Raw genomic sequence first — 17,580 nt, 5'->3', positions numbered from 1 at the left:
ATCTCCATGCCCGTTTTCCCTAAAACGATCACGCATGCTGGCTGCCCTCAACGCAGCCCCACTAGGTCCCCCACGTTTGCATGCCAAGTGTTTCTATGAGTGCTTATCCCGCTATGATACCATCTATCATGGACTTAACTGGTTTTGCCTAAGTCGTGTAGCACCCTTGCGTGTCCGTCCGCAAAGGTCAGCCTCCCCGAAACCTCCCATGGTCCCTTAGGACCTACAAAAGAGAAAACAGATTAGAGAAAATGCTTCACTCAGGATCTACAAGCAAACATCTTCGAAAATACTTCATAGCCAATACAAATTACAAACAGACTTTACAAGCTCCGTACGATTGCACAACAAAGGGTCAAAATGGTCAACTATAGACTGAATATCTCTCACAAGTGTCCACATGACATAACCTTTATTTGCAAGCTTAAACCGGCCACCAAACTCAACTAAAATGGGACTATTAAGCCTTCGGTCATGCATCTACATACTATGCAAAGCATAAACATACCAAAAGACACGGACATACATAAACATTACATCAAACATCTTGTTTAGAAGTTTGTCCGTGATAGTAGGTCACGATGACCAAACCACTATAAATCCGGTGTGCTATTTTCCTTTCCTATTTATTGCTTACTGATTTTATTGCTCACTCTATTTTACATTTACTCTAAGTCACATTTTAGATATTAACTTTTATTGAACGTAATTTTTTAAAATCGTCGAAAGTTTTTTATAGCACTAGTTTTTTAAAATCTCCCTAGATAACACAACTATCTCACATGTGGTTTTCAATTTTGTGAATTTTTGTGCACCGATCTTCTCATGACGACGAACACCTTTTTGAAAAATAATATTTTATTTTTTGTTCTTCCGTTGCATATATGATGTCGCCCCTAAATTTTCGTACAGTGGCATCATAGCCAAGTTGTTCATGCAAAGATTGGTTTTGAACTGCATGTATTGTGTTTTAGAAAAGCTTTTGATGTCAAAATTATTGACGCAATGGTGAAAAAGGACAGCAACATCCCTCGCAGAAGTGGCCAAAGGCTGTTTGCAGCCTTAGTCGTCCGTGTGTAGGCGATTGGCTGTCGGTGGCCTGCTTGTAGTGGTGCCCGCATGGGCGAGTGACCTTCCCGCAAGGGTGGGTGCTCGTTTGCAAAAGGTGCTTGCCCACAAAAGCGATAGGTAGCAAAAGGATAATTTTGCCCTTGTAAATTTTAAAAATTTTACATTTTATCCTTTCTATCTAAATTACCTAAATACCCTTCACAATTCAAAATTTTCCAGCATATCCTGAATTTTAAAAATATTTGTTAATTAAAAGGTTTAATTAACTATTATTATTTATATAGTAATTATATATAATAAAATGTAATTTAAATGATGATGTATATTATTATTTATCTAGTATCCTCGTATAAAATGGTCTTTCCCTTGTCGTGTTCCAAACCACTCAATGTGTGACCAGGTAGTATCCTCGTATAGTAATTTGGTTTTCATATTATTTGTGCCACTAGATACTGTTTTTTCCCTCAGAAGTAACAAAGTAAGCAAAATGACTCCAAAAAAAATGTTTGATGGCGAACATAAAATAATGAATAATATGTTGTGCAGTAACCACGAGAGTATCATGATGCTAAACCAGGAACCATAGTGCTAAGAACAACGACGACAACATAGACACTCCTACCTATTCATTGTTCTTTCCACAGTATAGATTGCCATGAAGACAAGTGCTCTTCCCTCGCAAGCTGATTCATGAATAGACGTCATCATCTTTAGGTTTTCTACTATCTTTTTCGTCCACTGAATTATGTTTACATCCATCTTCTGAGTAATAGGGATAACCAACTGCTCATCCCTTGCAAGCTACTTCCTGAGTGTACTCCATTAGCTTTCATTTTCCCTGAAGATCGAGGAGAACCTGCACGTACTTACGTGACACACTGGTGCTCAGTTGACTTGAAGAAAGATCCGTAAGGGCTCAACGACCTGCTGTCATTAGGGAAGAGGATGCCACCAGCTATAATAATCCCATCACTCTTTGAATTGATTGCTTTATCATTCCTGGTGAGGCAACACTGGTGCTTCTAAACTGTAGTGGAGACCAAAAGCAAATCAGTAACTAGAAAACACAGCAGGAAGCAATCCACCAGTGAGGCTGTTGGATGCATCCAAACCTTGGATTTTATTGCCAGGGAAAGCATGCCATCGACAGTGGAAGATTGCACCGAGAGCAGATCCAAATGGAGGTTGCTTATAGATTCCACTATCTCGAACACCAAGCTTTCCCTCCATGGACAGTGCATCTCTACCAAAACCTCTTTGTCCTTCAAGGTGACGTTTACCTCGATTGGTCTATCCTTGGTCAAGATCCAGAGGTGCTCGGCATTTGTTCTATCGACGTCAGATACTTTCCGCTTCTTTGCTAAAGAATTCTCGCCATTCACGATCTCTTTGTTCCTGTAATTGTCAGATGATCGCTTTGCTACATCAGGATGCTTCCTGCTCTCCGCAATCTCAAGCTCCGCTGAATCCTGGCAGGATTCCAACTCCAGCAGTCTTCTCTTAAGATCTTTCAGATAATCTATGGTGTTACCAAGGACGGATGCCTTGTCGACCTGATAAAAAGATAATTACAGCAAATTAAATTCTATAACAAAGGTGAAAGGTCAAAGATATATTTTCCCAAATAAGAGGCAAAACATTTCTAGCTTATCACCAAAATTTTGGATTCGGCAAAAATTGTCAGAAACTTCACATGAACAGAAATATACCGAGAAAACCATTTGATACCACTCTAGAAGTATATCTTCCGTCAGGAACTAATTCTACTACCTTGCTGATAGACGGAATAAGTGATCTCAAAACAAGAAATTTCTCCTTCAACTTCTCTCTTCTCCTCCTCTCTGATAAGACATGACGTACATCGGACTCTCCCTCTGGCTTGCAAGTTTTTTCCTGCATCCCATTTTCTTGATGCCTCTGCAGGCGTCCGTCATGCAACCATGTTATATCCACTAGAAGTTTCTTTAACAGCTTCTGAGACATGCTAGTGAATGGTTTTGGTGGGTTCATATCAATTCTCCAGATTGCAAAACTGGATTTATGAGAAATCTTCGGGTAGCTTGAAACTGGTTTTACATGTTTTGAATTCTGTAAAATGACAGCAACTGCCTCTGCAGACTGTGAATCATCACCATCAAGATCCAGTGGAACTATCCTGCTAAGGCTTCTCTGTTGAACACCGTCAACAATCTGGTTGTTTTTTCTTTCTCCCACAGTGCCAGAGACAACTCTCTGAACATGAACAAAAGACATCGGTTCATGCCCATCAGAATCCAAATAGCCATGTAGGACATTGCTGAACTCATCATCTATAAACTGCCTACTCTGAGTCTGAGATATGTCATTTAGCCCATCAACTCCAAATGCATCTTCTACCTTTTGCGTGGGGCAGCCATCATTTAAACTGCCATCTGAAGAACCTACAATTAGTTCTTCACGTGTGCTTGTATGTAGCTCCTCGATCATGCATCGGACTGGTTCTGTTTGTACGATAGGGGCATACAAATGAAATGGAATGTGTGTTGGACCATTGCCCAATTGGGTTTGAGGATCGACGATCAGATTCTGGTCCTCCAAGTCGATACAGTCATCTATGTTATTATCAAGATTAGGGCATAAATGATCTTCGTCGTTCTCAGCCATTCGACGACCGGATATAGATTGCTCAGAGCAAATCGGATTTGGTAGCTCCCAGATAGAACTTGTGATCTTCTCTATGATGGCAGGATCCTTCAAAATCTAAAGTCACATAAAATTAAAGGAGACATAGTTGTATGAGAAGTATAATAGTTCAGAATACCTACTTGAAATCTTCATAAAAACAATCAAATAGAACTTACTAGATCAGTTGTTCCAAGCTCTAGTACACCATCCATGATAGGGATGCACACCACTGTCTGCAAATAGACGCCATGACAAATCATAGCATAACTCGCCTAGACATATTTTCACTTAAAGATTATCGAGAGAGACTATCACGGTGTAATTGGTCATTTGAAACTAAGACTGTAATCGTACCTGAATAGATGCACTCTAGATGATGTGTGACGTGGTCCAAATTAATCATTCCGCGAGTAACATATCAAAAATTAAGGCAGTAGCCAATTTTAGCTTTGTGTTCTAATTACATATTTAATTACAACATTGGAAAATTTAACTGGTTAGGTATACTACCTTTGCTAAAAGAGAGCGTGAAAACATCTTGCAATTTGCAAATTGAGAACCGTTCAACCAGATGTGTTGATTGTCTGCAAATGCTTTACCTGGCAATCTAAAGAACAATAGAAAACTAACATGTGTTAGAATTAAACTTATCCAAGGTGTAAGTTCATTCAATCAAGAGGTGAAACTTATTAAAGGTCGAATAAATCAAATTAACTATTGATTCTCGAAAGAGTCTTTTGAAAAAAAAAAAGATATTAAATATAATGAATATAATCTAAAGAACAACATAAAACATTTAACTAAGATATATTGGAATTAAGATTATCAAGATGAAATATATTAAGGGCCCATACAAGAATAAACTAAATTAACTAATGATTATTGAAAGAGTCTCTTGAAAAATAGAGATTTATATTAAATGCAATAAACGTAATGTACCATATGGGGACTATATAAGCCTCATATATTGAGTTATGAAACATAAAGAGTTTTTGAGTGAAACATAGAATATTTTATCTTGTCATACTTTTCTTGTATGATAAGTTTATCTCTTCTCCCTACATAGTTTAACATTTGGTATTAAAGCTAAGTTAAGCTATAGCCTTCTCCTCAAGCATCATCCAATTTCAAATCCCTAGATTGATAAAAAAAATTACGATATATGATGCATCTAGATAAAGGTCCTTCTAACCTCCCAAAATATATAAGAGTTTGTAAAAGATAGATTTATTAAACTAAGTCCAGTAAAAGAAAGAGCAATGAATGCAAAAGTGTGAAACTAACTCAAAGATAAAAAAAAGTAGAAAAAAATTTTATTCATGATTTACCAAGAGCTTGATGATATAATGTTCGAGATTATTACTCCAGCAAATACTTTAAAAGAGACTTGGGAAATGCTTCAAAAAGCATTTCGTGATATGGACAAAAGAAAAAAAGCTCTATCTACAAGTTTTATGAGCTAAGTTTGAACAATTATAGTAAAATACTTTTGAATCTATGTCTAATTACAACTCAAAAATTATTCTATCATTCATCAAATAAGACGAAATGATGAACAAATAAGTAATCAAAGAGTAATAAAAAAAATACTAAGATCTCTAGATCCAAAATTTAATTTTATTGTTGTAGCAATTAAAGAGTCTAAAGATTTAAAATAAATATCTTTAGAATAATTAATGACTTCTCTTGAAGTTCATGAACAAAGGCTTACAAAAAGAGAAGAAGAAAAATCTATAGAGCAAGCATTACAAATTAAGCTTACTCTTAAAAACAAAAGTGAATCAAAATCTTTAAAAAGAAAGAGGTCATGGACAAAGAGGAAGATATAACAAAAATCAAACTAATAAAAAATTTTAAAATAATAAAATTGATAGAGAAAATTCTAGCTAAAAAGGTCGAGGTTATGGTTAAGAACATCTTAAAAGAAAAGAAAAATATTTTTACTAAATAGTTAAAAGATAAAGTAATTATAAGATTAAATGTTTAAGAATAGATAGTGATGATGAATACAAGTCAAATGAATTTAAAAGTTTTTATTAAAATAATAAAATTTTATATTAATTCACTATGTTGTACCTCAATAAAATAATATTTCAAAAAGAAAAAACAAGACTATACTTAATATGGTGTGAAGAATTTCTAAAGAATATTAGGAAAATGGTATTACTTGTGTGGTTTATTTGTTTAATAGGTTTTTGACAAGGTGAATTAGTAATGTTATATCAGAATAAGTATGGAGCTTATAGAATCCAAGAGTTGATTATTTGAAAATATTTGGAAGTGTTACATTTACCAAGGTTTCGAAGAAGAGATATATGTTTAATAACACCTAGGTTTAATTATTAATGAACAAGAAGATAATGCATACAAGAGAGCTCTTTATGGGTTTAAACAAGCACTACAAATATAAAATTCTCGAATAGATGCTTATTTTATTTAAAATAAGTTTTCTAAATGTCCATATAAACATGCTCTCTATATGAAATTTAACTCTAATGGAAATATCTTATTTGCATACTCATTTGTGGATGATTTAATTTTTACAAGCAATAGTATCTCCATGATTAATGATTTTAAATACTCTATGAAGAAGGTATTTGGGATTATTGAATCCTGAATTTTGATGATGAAATCAATTAATGAGTTTATGGACTAATAAATGTTTGAGATAAGTGACGTAGAAGAAACTTTAATCATGGAAAGACAAATTGTTGAAGCAAGAGAATCAGATGTTGAACCGAAAAGTATCATGTTAGAGTTCAAGTATTGCACTAAGAAGATCGGATGTTGTGAGAGATCAACATGTCGATTGATCGAGCAATACACTAAAGGAAAGGACGATGTGACGAAAGTTCAAATAAAGTACTGAATGAATAATAATGAACAGATGACATGATTTAGACATCATGTATTATGGATTATGTTGATGATCATGATATATCTTTATATTTCATTGACACAAAATATTAATTAATAGATATTTTTACTAAACTATTGAATAAGAAATAATTTGATTTTATTAGAAGAGAATTAGGCTCGTTGAATCCTTCAAATGCATGAATTCTTCTCATATTGATCATTATATTGATTTCTCGCTATTTATGTATTCACGACTTTGAATACATGACTTATATACCCAATCATAACTTATATATCTTTCATATAATGATTGGAACATTTATGTAAATGAAGAGAAAGAGCACAATGAATCCATGATATCTATCTTCTTTTTGGTGATGACAAAGAGGGAGAGAGAAATAGTAGCATGCATATTTCAAAGAGGAGTAAAAACTTATATACTCCTTTGTATATAATAGTAGCATGCATATTTCAAAGAGGAGTAAAATATTTCATATGACTCCTTTGTATATAATAGTAGCATGCATATTTCAAAGAGAAATAGTAGCATGCATATTTCAAAGAGGAGTAAAATATTTCATATGACTCCTTTGTATTCATGACTTATATACCCAATCATAACTTATATATCTTTCATATAATGATTGGAACATTTATGTAAATGAAGAGAAAGAGCACAATGAATCCATGATATCTATCTTCTTTTTGGTGATGACAAAGAGGGAGAGAGAAATAGTAGCATGCATATTTCAAAGAGGAGTAAAAACTTACACATTTTTCCTTTTTGTTGATGACAAAGAGGGAGAAGTCGATTGTATTCTTTGATGACACGAAAAAAATTTATGATGTTAACTTATGATGGTAATGTTTTAATTTTATGAAATGACTATTTTGACATGTTAACTAAAATGATGCAAGTCACTATCAATTATGATTGTTTGGACTTGAATTCAAAACTCTAACATTAAAAGGTTATCATTCTTTTTATGAATTTGAGTTTGATATATTTCAAAATAATAAATAGACTAAGGGAGCCTAGTTAATGCTACATCATCAATTGGTTGTCATCATAAAAAAAAACAAAGATTGTTGAATCCCGAATTTTGATAATGAAACAAATTAACAAGTTTATGGACTAATAACCATTTAAGATAAGTGACGTAGGAGAAACTTCGATCATTGAAAGACAAGTCGTTGAAGCAAGAGAATCAAATGTTGGGCTGAAGAGTATCAGATCAGAGTTCAAGCATTGCGTCGGAAGGATCGGACATTGTATTAAGAAGATTAGATGTTGTAGGAGGTCAACATACCGATGAATGGGGTAATACACCAAAGAAAATGATGATATGTTGGATGAACAGTTGACATGCCGGACAACGTAGATTTCACGATTGTAATTATTATGTCTTGATCGAAGTCATTTAAGTGTCTAATTGAGTTAGTTTTGGAGTATAACTATGTCAACTTGATTAGGAGATCATTGGGCTTGAACTAAGGTTACCTGGGCCTATTGAAGGCCAATTCAGTAACCTGGAGTTGGGTTGGATGGTAGCACTACCCAAATAGTTGGTGGTACCATTAGAGCCCAAGTTCCTAAGTTCTCAAGTGGTGGTACCGTCTGACTATCAAGTGATGGTACCGCTTGATTGTCAAGCAATGGTATCACCCAAGCAGGCGGTGGTACCATCAGAGTCTTGGTTCCCAAGTTCTATCAAGCGGTAGTACCATCCAATGCAAGCGGTAGTACTATCAATACCCAAAAACCATATATTTAAATTTTTGACTCTTTTCTTGAAGCTATTTGGGGCCTAAAAATACCCCACTCATGCTTGCTTGGGATAACAATAAAAACTTATGATTTTAAGTGTGTAAACTCTCTTAAAGTACTGAGTCTCTTCCTTCTTAAGTTTAGAAGTCAGAGGGAGGTATGAGGTCTTGTTGTAAAAGAAAAGTATAAAAGTTCTCTCCTAAATCTATGAAAATGAAAAAAAAGTTGTAACAAGGACAATTAATTTTTCACCCATTAAAAAAAAGATTGGTAATAAAAGCTGATGGTCTCGAGAGAAAAGAAATTGAGAGTGGATGTAGATAAAAAAAACCGAACTACTATAAATCTGGTTTGTATTTTTCTTTATGCTTTTTCTTACTATTACTAACGAATTTAGTTGCTTACATTCTAAGTTAAACTTATTTCTGATATGTATTTTTTTATCAAATTTTCAAATTAAAATTTTATTTTGAAATCACTAATCCCCCGCCCCCCTCCCTCTCTTAGTGTCTTTATGATCCTAACATAGATGGCCAACTTAGGCTTAATGATTAATGATTTATTTCCTTGGTATCGAAATTATACAAGATAACAAAGGAATTATTATCTCAAAAGAAAATTATGTAAATAAGATCCTAAAAAAGTTTTCCATGGAAGATTGTCACCCTACTATTACACCTTTGGAATATGACACCAAGTTGACTAAGAAAAGTGAAGATAAATCAATTAATCTAACTCTAAAAGTCGTTTAAGATATTTAACATGCACTCGATATGATATATTATTTGGAGTTTGTTTAATAAATAGATACATGAAAGCTCATAAGACATCTCAATTAAAGGTCACTAAAAGAATTTTGTGATAATATTAAAGGGATAATTAACCATAGCACATTCTATTTATTATTAAAAAGGTTGGAGCTCATTGGATATAGTGATAGTGATCGGGCTGGAAGCTACAATGATTGGAAGAGTATAATCAAATTTGTAATTTATTTTAGTGAAGCTACATTCATATGATTTTTAAAAACATAATATATCGTTGCTTTATTAAGTTGTGAAGTAAAATATATAGTAGTATTTTCTTGTGTTTGTCATGTAATATGGTTAAGAAGACTACTCCAAGAACTTCATATATAATAAGAGAAGTCAACCAAGATTAATGTTGATAACAAATCAGCTATTGCCTTAGCTAAGAATCCTATCTACTATTGAAAGATTAAAGTATATCGATACATGATTTCATTTTATAAGAGATCATACTAAAAATAAAAAAGTGAAACTACTTCATATTAAGACAAGTGAATAAGTAATTGATATACTTATAAGACATTTTAAATTTAAAATATTTTAATAATTAAAAAATATGTTAGATAGAATAAATTTAAGGAGAAAGAATATTAGAATTAAACTTATCAAGATATCATGAAAAAGTTTATTACATCAACAGGTGAAACACATTAAACGTCTATAAAATAATAAATCAAATTGACTATTGATTCTTAAGAAAAAAAGATTCATATTAATATAATGAATATAATATGTCGACTATAAACCCCATATATGGTAGACTATGAAATATAAAATTGTTTTAATAAAACATAAAATATTTTATCTTATCATATTCTTTGTAGCTCTAATTTTTTCTCCTAACATAAAAAAAGCTTTCACATGGTCAGGTAGTATGATACAAATTGCTGAACAAATCCAACGAGGTAATAAATAATAAAACAAAATAATGTGAACTTTTAGTAAGAGTGCATCTAACATACAAGAAACTCAAATGATATAATCCGATACTGCTGTTACGGCACACACGAATGCTCGGTCTTGCTTACGTTAAGAAGACATGAACTTTATGTAGGAAATACTTTGTCGAGAGCTGACATAAAGACACAATAATCGGAAAGCAATGATTCACCAAATAGCATTAAAGGGATGAAAGCCACCGACACAAAATAGGCAGTCACGTAGGTGTTCCGTGTTAGTTTCCCTTAGGATGCTTTGGAAAGTATACTTTCCTCAACATTATATCATTGTTTGTTGCTTAGAAAAGAGATACGAAGCTTAGCTTCTAGTCAAAATTAAAATCTCTTGCAGAATAATGTCATCACCTGTAGAGTTGCAGGGCAGAACTCTAATTCAAACTCATCCAATCCTTCATCACTATTTTTCACTGAGATAATTATGTACGACCTCGTCCATAAAAGTTTTACAATTAAAACATCGTAGCAATAGATAATGTAGATGGCATGCGATAGAACCAGTCTCAACTTTAATCATCAAAATGATGATGGAGGAAATTAATCATGATATCTTAGTTGTCCAGTAATCATTATCTTATATTAGCAGAATCATGCAGAATTAGAGACTAGTTTCTTGAATCAAAACTTCTTTACTCTGATGACATGTATACGAGATAAATTGCATTTGATAATAAAAAGAATCTTGAAGTGACCATAAAACAAAGATATAATGACAGGGAGAAAGACAACTTTAGATTTTTAAGAAAAGAGAGTACCCTTGTCCTATATTGAATGCGAAGGACATGCAAATCAAGTAGTACCATTCTGCATCAGTCAAATCCTCCGGAGACAATGCAGCACAAGCCCTTCTCATCTGCTGATTGCTATCACCCGATGAAAGTGATTCATACAATTCCCTCAGTTGCTCGCTCCTCCGAAGGCTCATTTGGTCAGCTTCAAGTTCTATTGGTTGAATCATCTTCCTTGTTTTTATTTGACCATTATAAAATCCACCATACCATTCCAAGACACTGACAAAACAAATTAACACGAAATTATGGCAAAAAGCTCAAATCACATGAAACAATCAATTGATAAAAAGGATTCACGAAGCAAAGACGAAATGTAAATTTCACCATATTATCCAGAGGAGGGGGACAAAGAACAGCCCTCTTTGCTCTACCATACGGTAGAAAGTCTGCACATCCTATTTTATTGATATTTGATAAGACGGGACCATTTTTCTGTGCAGTGTTATCATGACATAGGTCTGTTAACTGGCATTCTTCTATACGGTAGTCTAGGAAGAAACCAAGGTGAGGAATCTTATCTAATATACTGCTCACTACCTTCCATTTTATGACAACCTGCTATCGTTCCATAATTGCACACGTTTAATGTAGTCGCTTGATGATTTTGACTAGAGAGAGAAGCTCTGAGAATTCGTGGGGGGTGATGGAGAAACCCCATCGCCGTCAGCATCTAGCTCTCCTGAAGCGTCGCTGGCTGTCACAGAGGCTCCCCAGTCGTCGGTCCCTCCGTCGGCTACTCCGTCTACTTTCGCGGCTCCCCACCTAGCTTCGCCCGCTATTTCTAAGGTTCCCCGATCTGCCGCCCTTTCGGTCGCTAGAGAAGATGCTGGGGAGCGCATGTCTCACAGTCATCCGTCCGTTGGAGGCGCGGGGTAATCGGCGCAGTTGAATGCTACTAGAGCGGTGGCGCCTAACGGCGGTGAAACTGCTCAACCGATTGCTGCTGGCGCGAGGGAATCGGCACTGCCTTTCGGTCCTCTGTCCGCCGGGGGCACGGGAGAACCTCCTCATCCGATTGCTGCTGGCACGGTGGTGAAGGTGAAGGTAAAAGGGTATCTTGGACGGACCTGCTTGCTGGCCATTCTAAGGATACCGTTTCTTACTCATTTCTTTCGACGTTTGCTTTTGATTGCATCAAGATCTCCTCCAATGTTAGATACGATGAGAAGATTATGAGGCAGTGGAGGCAGCCCTGGGACTTCAACCTTGTGGAAAAGTTTCTCCTCCACTGCACATCTTGAGGGACTTTGTTTCCAAAACGTGGAAAGTCTCTTCTATGCCTCTAGTTTTGGATTTAGCCAATGACTGCTATCTGTTTCGTTTTCAATCTGAAGTGGATATGATTTCAGTGCTTACTTCTGATCCGTGATCTTTCCTTGCATATCTTTTCTTGGTGGCTGAATTTTAACCTCGTATTTGAAACGTTGAAAACCTCCCCTGTTGGGATCCAACTCCATGGACTGCCCGTGGAGTATTGGAGTAGACAAGGGGTTTTGGGCATCATGAATGCGCTGGGTCGTCCATTAAAGATTGACGAATGCTCTCTGAAGATGGAGCAGAACAGGTCTGTGAGGGTATGTGTTAGGTTGATCTCACCATCCCTCTGTTGTAGGGCGTGTGGATTGGGGACTAGAAAACCAGCTTCTTTCAGTATACGAGAACCTTCCTATTGTGTGCTTTTGGTGTGGGCATGTCGAACATCGTCTGAGCGAATGTTCTTAGTCTCTATCGGGTGAGACATGGCGGTGGAGGAAAGGTCAGATGTGAAGGAAATCCCTCCTGCTCCCACCTGGAGTCCCAGGGGCAGGGTCACGTAGAGTCCCACATGGATGCTACGGACAGATCAACCAGTTTTGAGTTTCTTGCAGCATCAGTTAGCCCATTTTGGCTATCTTTACTCGCCTTTTCCCTTTTACCTTCTCCCCGAAGATTGAAGTGGATGATAAATCCATTGGGTACCCATCTGCTCCAGAGCAGATTAGGGAGTTGGGCAATGACAAAATCTAGTATGAAAGCATTTGTAGAGAGAGTCAAGTCCCAAAGGGGCTGTGGACGTAAATGATTGTGTTTTGTTGACTTTCATTTTCTTTTACTGTGAGTGTTTTAAGTTGGAATTGTAGGGGCTTACATCATAGGTCAGTGAAGGATGCGATACGTTATGTTATCCAATCTCATAGATGTAATTTGGTTTTTTTGCAAGACATGCACTCCGATGCAAATACTGCACGTAGGATGGCATGTAGGGTAGGCCGTGGATGGTGCTCCTGGGCGATATCTGTGGAGGGTGCATCGGGAGGGATTGCTTTGCTTTGGAACTGATTCATATCCAGGTGCTCTCTTCTCATACTGCCATTATGTAAGACGGGAGAAATGACTCATGAATTTTTATTAGGATTTATGCAGGTATTTCTTTGTACAGTAGGAATTTATTATGGAATGACTTAGAATCACTTGATCTGCATGAGTTTCTTTGGGCTCTTATGGGTGATTTTAATTGTATTGTTTCAGCTTTTGACAAATTTTGTGGTAGGGTTTCACCATAAATTCTTCGAAACTTCAATAACTTTATTGCTAATTCGGGTTTAACGGATTTGGGATTTATCGATCTAAAGTTCACTTGGTGTAATAGCTGTGGAGACAGTGCCCGAATTCTTATATGACTTGATAGGGTTTATGCTAATACTGTTTGGCTTGATATGTTTGGTGCATAGTAGTTTCTCACTTGCCTTGTGTTTGCAATAATAATTGTCCGCCGTTTGTTTCATGTTAATGGGCAAAGAAGCCCTTCTTCTCCTCTATTTAAATTTAATCTATTTTAGATTAAATATGATGATGTATGCAATATTTTCAACATGTATGAAATTTTCAGCATGCCATTCTATCTAAATGGCATTTCTTGCAAGTTGCGTAGGCTTAGGGGATATTTGTCTTAATAAGAATAAGCATAGTCTGGGAAAGATTGATGAGGCCTTAGAGCCAACTAAGCAAGATATCTCCTATCTTAAGTTTAGAGAGTCTAAGGGTGGTCTTTATGAGTCGGATGGGCTTCAACTTTCTTGTCTTTACAATAGATATATAATGCAAATTAATTTGAAGTTGTGGTCTCAAGCTAAAATCAAGTGGATTGGTGATGAAGATCAAAACATAGAGTATTATCATGCTGTGGTCACTTGTTGTAGGAGGAAAATTTTCATTCTCCATGTCAAGACAGGGGGGTGCATATTTATTGACCCTATTCTTATTAGGAATGAGTTTATTGAGTTTTACTCCCAGCTTTGGCAAGATGACGGGTGTGTTGTGCCTTACGCAACTTGGTTGACCTTTTTTCACTAGGGCATCTTGGATTCTTTGATTCAACTATTTAGTCATAATGAAATTTGAGAGATTGTTAGTTCGGGGAAAAGGCCTAGACCTATGGTTTTACTGTGAAGTTTTATAGATTTTATTGGGATGTTATCTCAGATTCCTTGATCCAAGTCTTTCAGGACTTTTTTTATCACATTATGCTTCCTTTTGGACCAAAACCTTTCTTCTTTTCATTCCAAAGATTAATAATCCTACGAAGATTAAAGAATTAATCTAAGTCTTAAATTTTCTTCTTGAAGAATATCCCTAAAAGCATTAGGAGGGACATTTATAATGCTTTTATGTTTAAAGAAGAGTGTTTTTCTTCTAAGTACCTAGGGTTCATATCCCTAAAAGCGCTAGGAGGGATATTTGTAATGCTTTTATGTTTAAGGAAGGATGTTTTTCTTCTAAGTACTTAGGGTTCCTTATTGCTCTTAGAAGAATTAGTAAGTCTCACCTTTGGTGCAGCCTATTGTTGATAAAATTGAGAGTTAGTAGAGAACTTATTTGTCGCTGGTGGGTCATACTATTTTAATTAATTTTGTGTTGAACTTCATTCCTATTCATTCCTTAAGTGTCTCTTGGATATCGAATATTATTCTTAATAAAGTTATGAGAGATGTTAGAAAGTTTTATTGGGGAAGTGGCGAGAACTTATGATTTACATATCCTACCTTGGAAGCTGGTCATCCTGAGAGGAGACTAGACATTAAGGATCTTCACATCATGAAAATTGCTTTGTAAGGGAGTAGGGCTAAGTATGGTTGTATGGTTGTGTTAACCCTTGGAACTTGTAATTCTCTTCTAAAGATAGTTGGTGCTAGAGATTATTTTTTATTATTTTAAAAAATTACATAAATTTTTTCATTGTTTGTGGGTAATTGTTCTACGATTGGAGTTTTTTTTTAATCTTTGTATTTTAGATTTACTGATTTCTTTTAAGCTCACTTTTGTAATGTTCTTGAGCTAGAACACTCGTGCATGATTTCAGATTTAGTTCAAAATGGTTCATGAAATTTGAATAAGTTAAATTTTCTCATTGGGAGTGTTTTATTGAAGGTCATTTGTTAAATGGATTTTGCTCTTATGTCATATGATGATTTTTAGCTTTGGAAGCTTGATAATAAAGGTTTTATTTCATGTAAGTCTACTTATTGGTTTTTGCATTGCCCGATTGGATATGTGCAATACTTAGTTATGTCCTTTCTATCTATTGGAACCTTAGTCGATTTCTCATTATTTTTTTTAATGCTCTTTGCATGTGACCTTTGGAATCTTATAGAGCAAAAGCTTAGTGTACATTTTAGTTCTTTTCCGGTATGGCATGAGGGTAATTGGATTAATGAGGGTGTGCAAACGAGGGGAGATCCTAGGTTACCCTTTGAAGCTATCATCACCACTACTCTATGGTTGTCGTGGAAGGTTAGGAATGAGATTATTTTTAAGGATAAGTCTACATCTATGCATGACATTTCTATAAAATTGCCAAACACTCGGATGGTATTGTGTAAGGGTAAGTTTATAACCAAGTGTTTTAGAATAGGCCTCAGGTGGGATACTAGTGAATCTCTATTTACTAGGTGCAGGTATATTAAAAAGAAAAGTGTCCTTTATTATGAGGTGACTGTTGCCAAAAGATGGTTTGTACATCATTGCTCAGGTTGGAGTCAAGATGATTCATGTAGAGTCAGACTCAGAGACATTGGTGCGAATCATGTGCATGGTTGTTCCCACCTCTTGGGTGATAAAAAATATTATTAAAGATATTTGACATCTTGGATGCTTTGATTCCTTTCTTATGACAAGGGAATGAGATGGCTAGCTTACATACTAGATTAACCCATGCTTTTTTTATTTTTTATTTTCCGAGGAGAGTGGTCCTTTTAGTTTGTCATTTTTTTATGTTTTGATCTGCAAAGCTCTTCATGTAATTTTACAGTTTAGCTAATATAATTTTGTTTGTTGAAAAAAAAAAAACTATAGTCGCTTGATGATTCTTTCTCTCATGGGAAAAGAATCAAATGCTAGTAGAATGGTTTTTAGTTACCAACCGACTAAAATTATGTGTCGTTGTGTTTATGTTGTCATGATACAATTTGATCTACAAGGAAGCATTTCTGTGAACAATATCATTAGCAAAAACAAATATTCAAAATTAGAGCTCAACAAAATTCTTCATGGGAGTGCCATTTCTACAAAGTGCAGTAAAGATTAATAGTCTAATGTGAGTGAATCGTGCCGCAAAATAAAGATCAATGGACTAAAATAAGTAAAGAAGCCGTGGTCTCCATGAATTCCAAATTTTAAGAACGTTAACACAAGAATAAAAAATTGAGGTATATAAACACATGAAAAAATATAAGAATTTGAACGATTAAGTAAACAGAACAAGATAGTAGTAAGTAAGAATAAATTTAAGAGGGAAAAAGAAGTTGGAGCAGCTTCCTTACCCGGGTTGCGTGGTGGAAGCTGACCAAAAGAATGCATAACTCCACTGCATCTTCGTAACGATGGCAGCAAGCTGTTTCCTGATGTTCCTCGCTAGCAATTCTTCGTGAATCGCGGGATCTGCGGCCATTTCTTGACACAAGACCAGATCTCCACCGAAGCCACCGATTATATCTCAGAAGAAGTAATTATCTTTCTGTACCATGTCTTCTAACCCAATAAATTGCACAAGACCATAATTAATTCTTATCGTCATTCTCGATGTGGAGCCTCTCCTACGAAATAAATTTTATTATCATCAGAGGACCTCTCCTACGAAAGAAATTTTATTATCATCAGAGGATCGTATTCCATACTATTTTCATTATGGGGAGAGTGACGACACTTTCTCCGGTGGTTGAGTAAAGAAGAGACAAATTCATCAAAAAAAATAGTAGATGTTGGGAGGTCCTGAAATGAATAAGTAGGGGATTCTTGGAGCTTAATATGGTATCTCAACAATTTTGTGACCTTCTTTCTCTGGCACAATTTAGACCCTTAGCCCTCGTAAAGAAAAGATAGTAGTACACCATAAATTAATTCGCAATAATGTGCAGAAAATGACAAGGCTTCTAGTGGTTAGAAATCTATTATCGGTCTATGGTTCGCAATAGTCCGTCGAAAATAACATGGTTTCAAGTTGTTAGAAATCTATTGTTTGTTTAGGGTTCGCAATGGTCCACAGAAAATGACAAGATTTCAAGTCCGGTGCAGTGTAAGATCACCTTTGCTGGACTGACAGCAGTGACTGCGGGGAGGAGAGTAAAACTTCGGATTGTATCGACACAAGAAGAGACTGAAAAATCAGCGTATTTATGAGCACGTTT

The 17,580-nt window shown here is 35.4% G+C and overlaps 1 protein-coding gene and 1 long non-coding RNA gene across 2 annotated transcripts; one reads left to right on the top strand and one right to left on the bottom strand.

Annotated features, from left to right (window-relative positions):
- Positions 1–1,715: 1,715 nt before the first annotated feature.
- LOC135611580 (anthocyanin regulatory Lc protein-like) lies at positions 1,716–17,145 on the bottom strand. Its single transcript, XM_065107217.1, has 10 exons — positions 17,071–17,145; positions 16,717–16,989; positions 10,883–11,137; positions 4,246–4,342; positions 4,090–4,104; positions 3,912–3,968; positions 3,006–3,810; positions 2,842–2,927; positions 2,184–2,624; positions 1,716–2,098 (listed from the first exon to the last, which is right to left on the bottom strand). Exons 2-10 carry the CDS (start codon positions 16,842–16,844, stop codon positions 2,027–2,029), a joined length of 1,956 nt encoding a protein of 651 aa, XP_064963289.1. The 5' UTR covers positions 16,845–16,989; positions 17,071–17,145; the 3' UTR covers positions 1,716–2,026.
- LOC135612818 (uncharacterized) lies at positions 11,251–13,379 on the top strand. The gene is made up of 2 exons (XR_010487110.1): positions 11,251–11,962; positions 13,119–13,379. It is a non-coding gene; the product is annotated as an uncharacterized LOC135612818 (long non-coding RNA).
- Positions 17,146–17,580: the final 435 nt, after the last annotated feature.

Source organism: Musa acuminata, chromosome BXJ2-5 (assembly GCF_036884655.1).
Source record: "Musa acuminata AAA Group cultivar baxijiao chromosome BXJ2-5, Cavendish_Baxijiao_AAA, whole genome shotgun sequence".
In the NCBI taxonomy this organism is placed as follows: domain Eukaryota; kingdom Viridiplantae; phylum Streptophyta; class Magnoliopsida; order Zingiberales; family Musaceae; genus Musa; species Musa acuminata.
This window is presented reverse-complemented; position numbering and strand designations above follow the sequence as displayed.

Bases quoted from the DNA above. Each gene is read 5' to 3' on its own strand.
- LOC135611580 (XM_065107217.1), bottom strand. From the start codon at position 16,844: ATGGCCGCAGATCCCGCGATTCACGAAGAATTGCTAGCGAGGAACATC. The intron at 4,343-10,882 runs GTACTCTCTTTT...ATTGTTCTTTAG, and splicing joins GCATTCAATATAGGACAAGG to ATTGCCAGGTAAAGCATTTG. The intron at 2,625-2,841 runs GTAGTAGAATTA...TCTTTTTATCAG, and splicing joins TTATTCCGTCTATCAGCAAG to GTCGACAAGGCATCCGTCCT.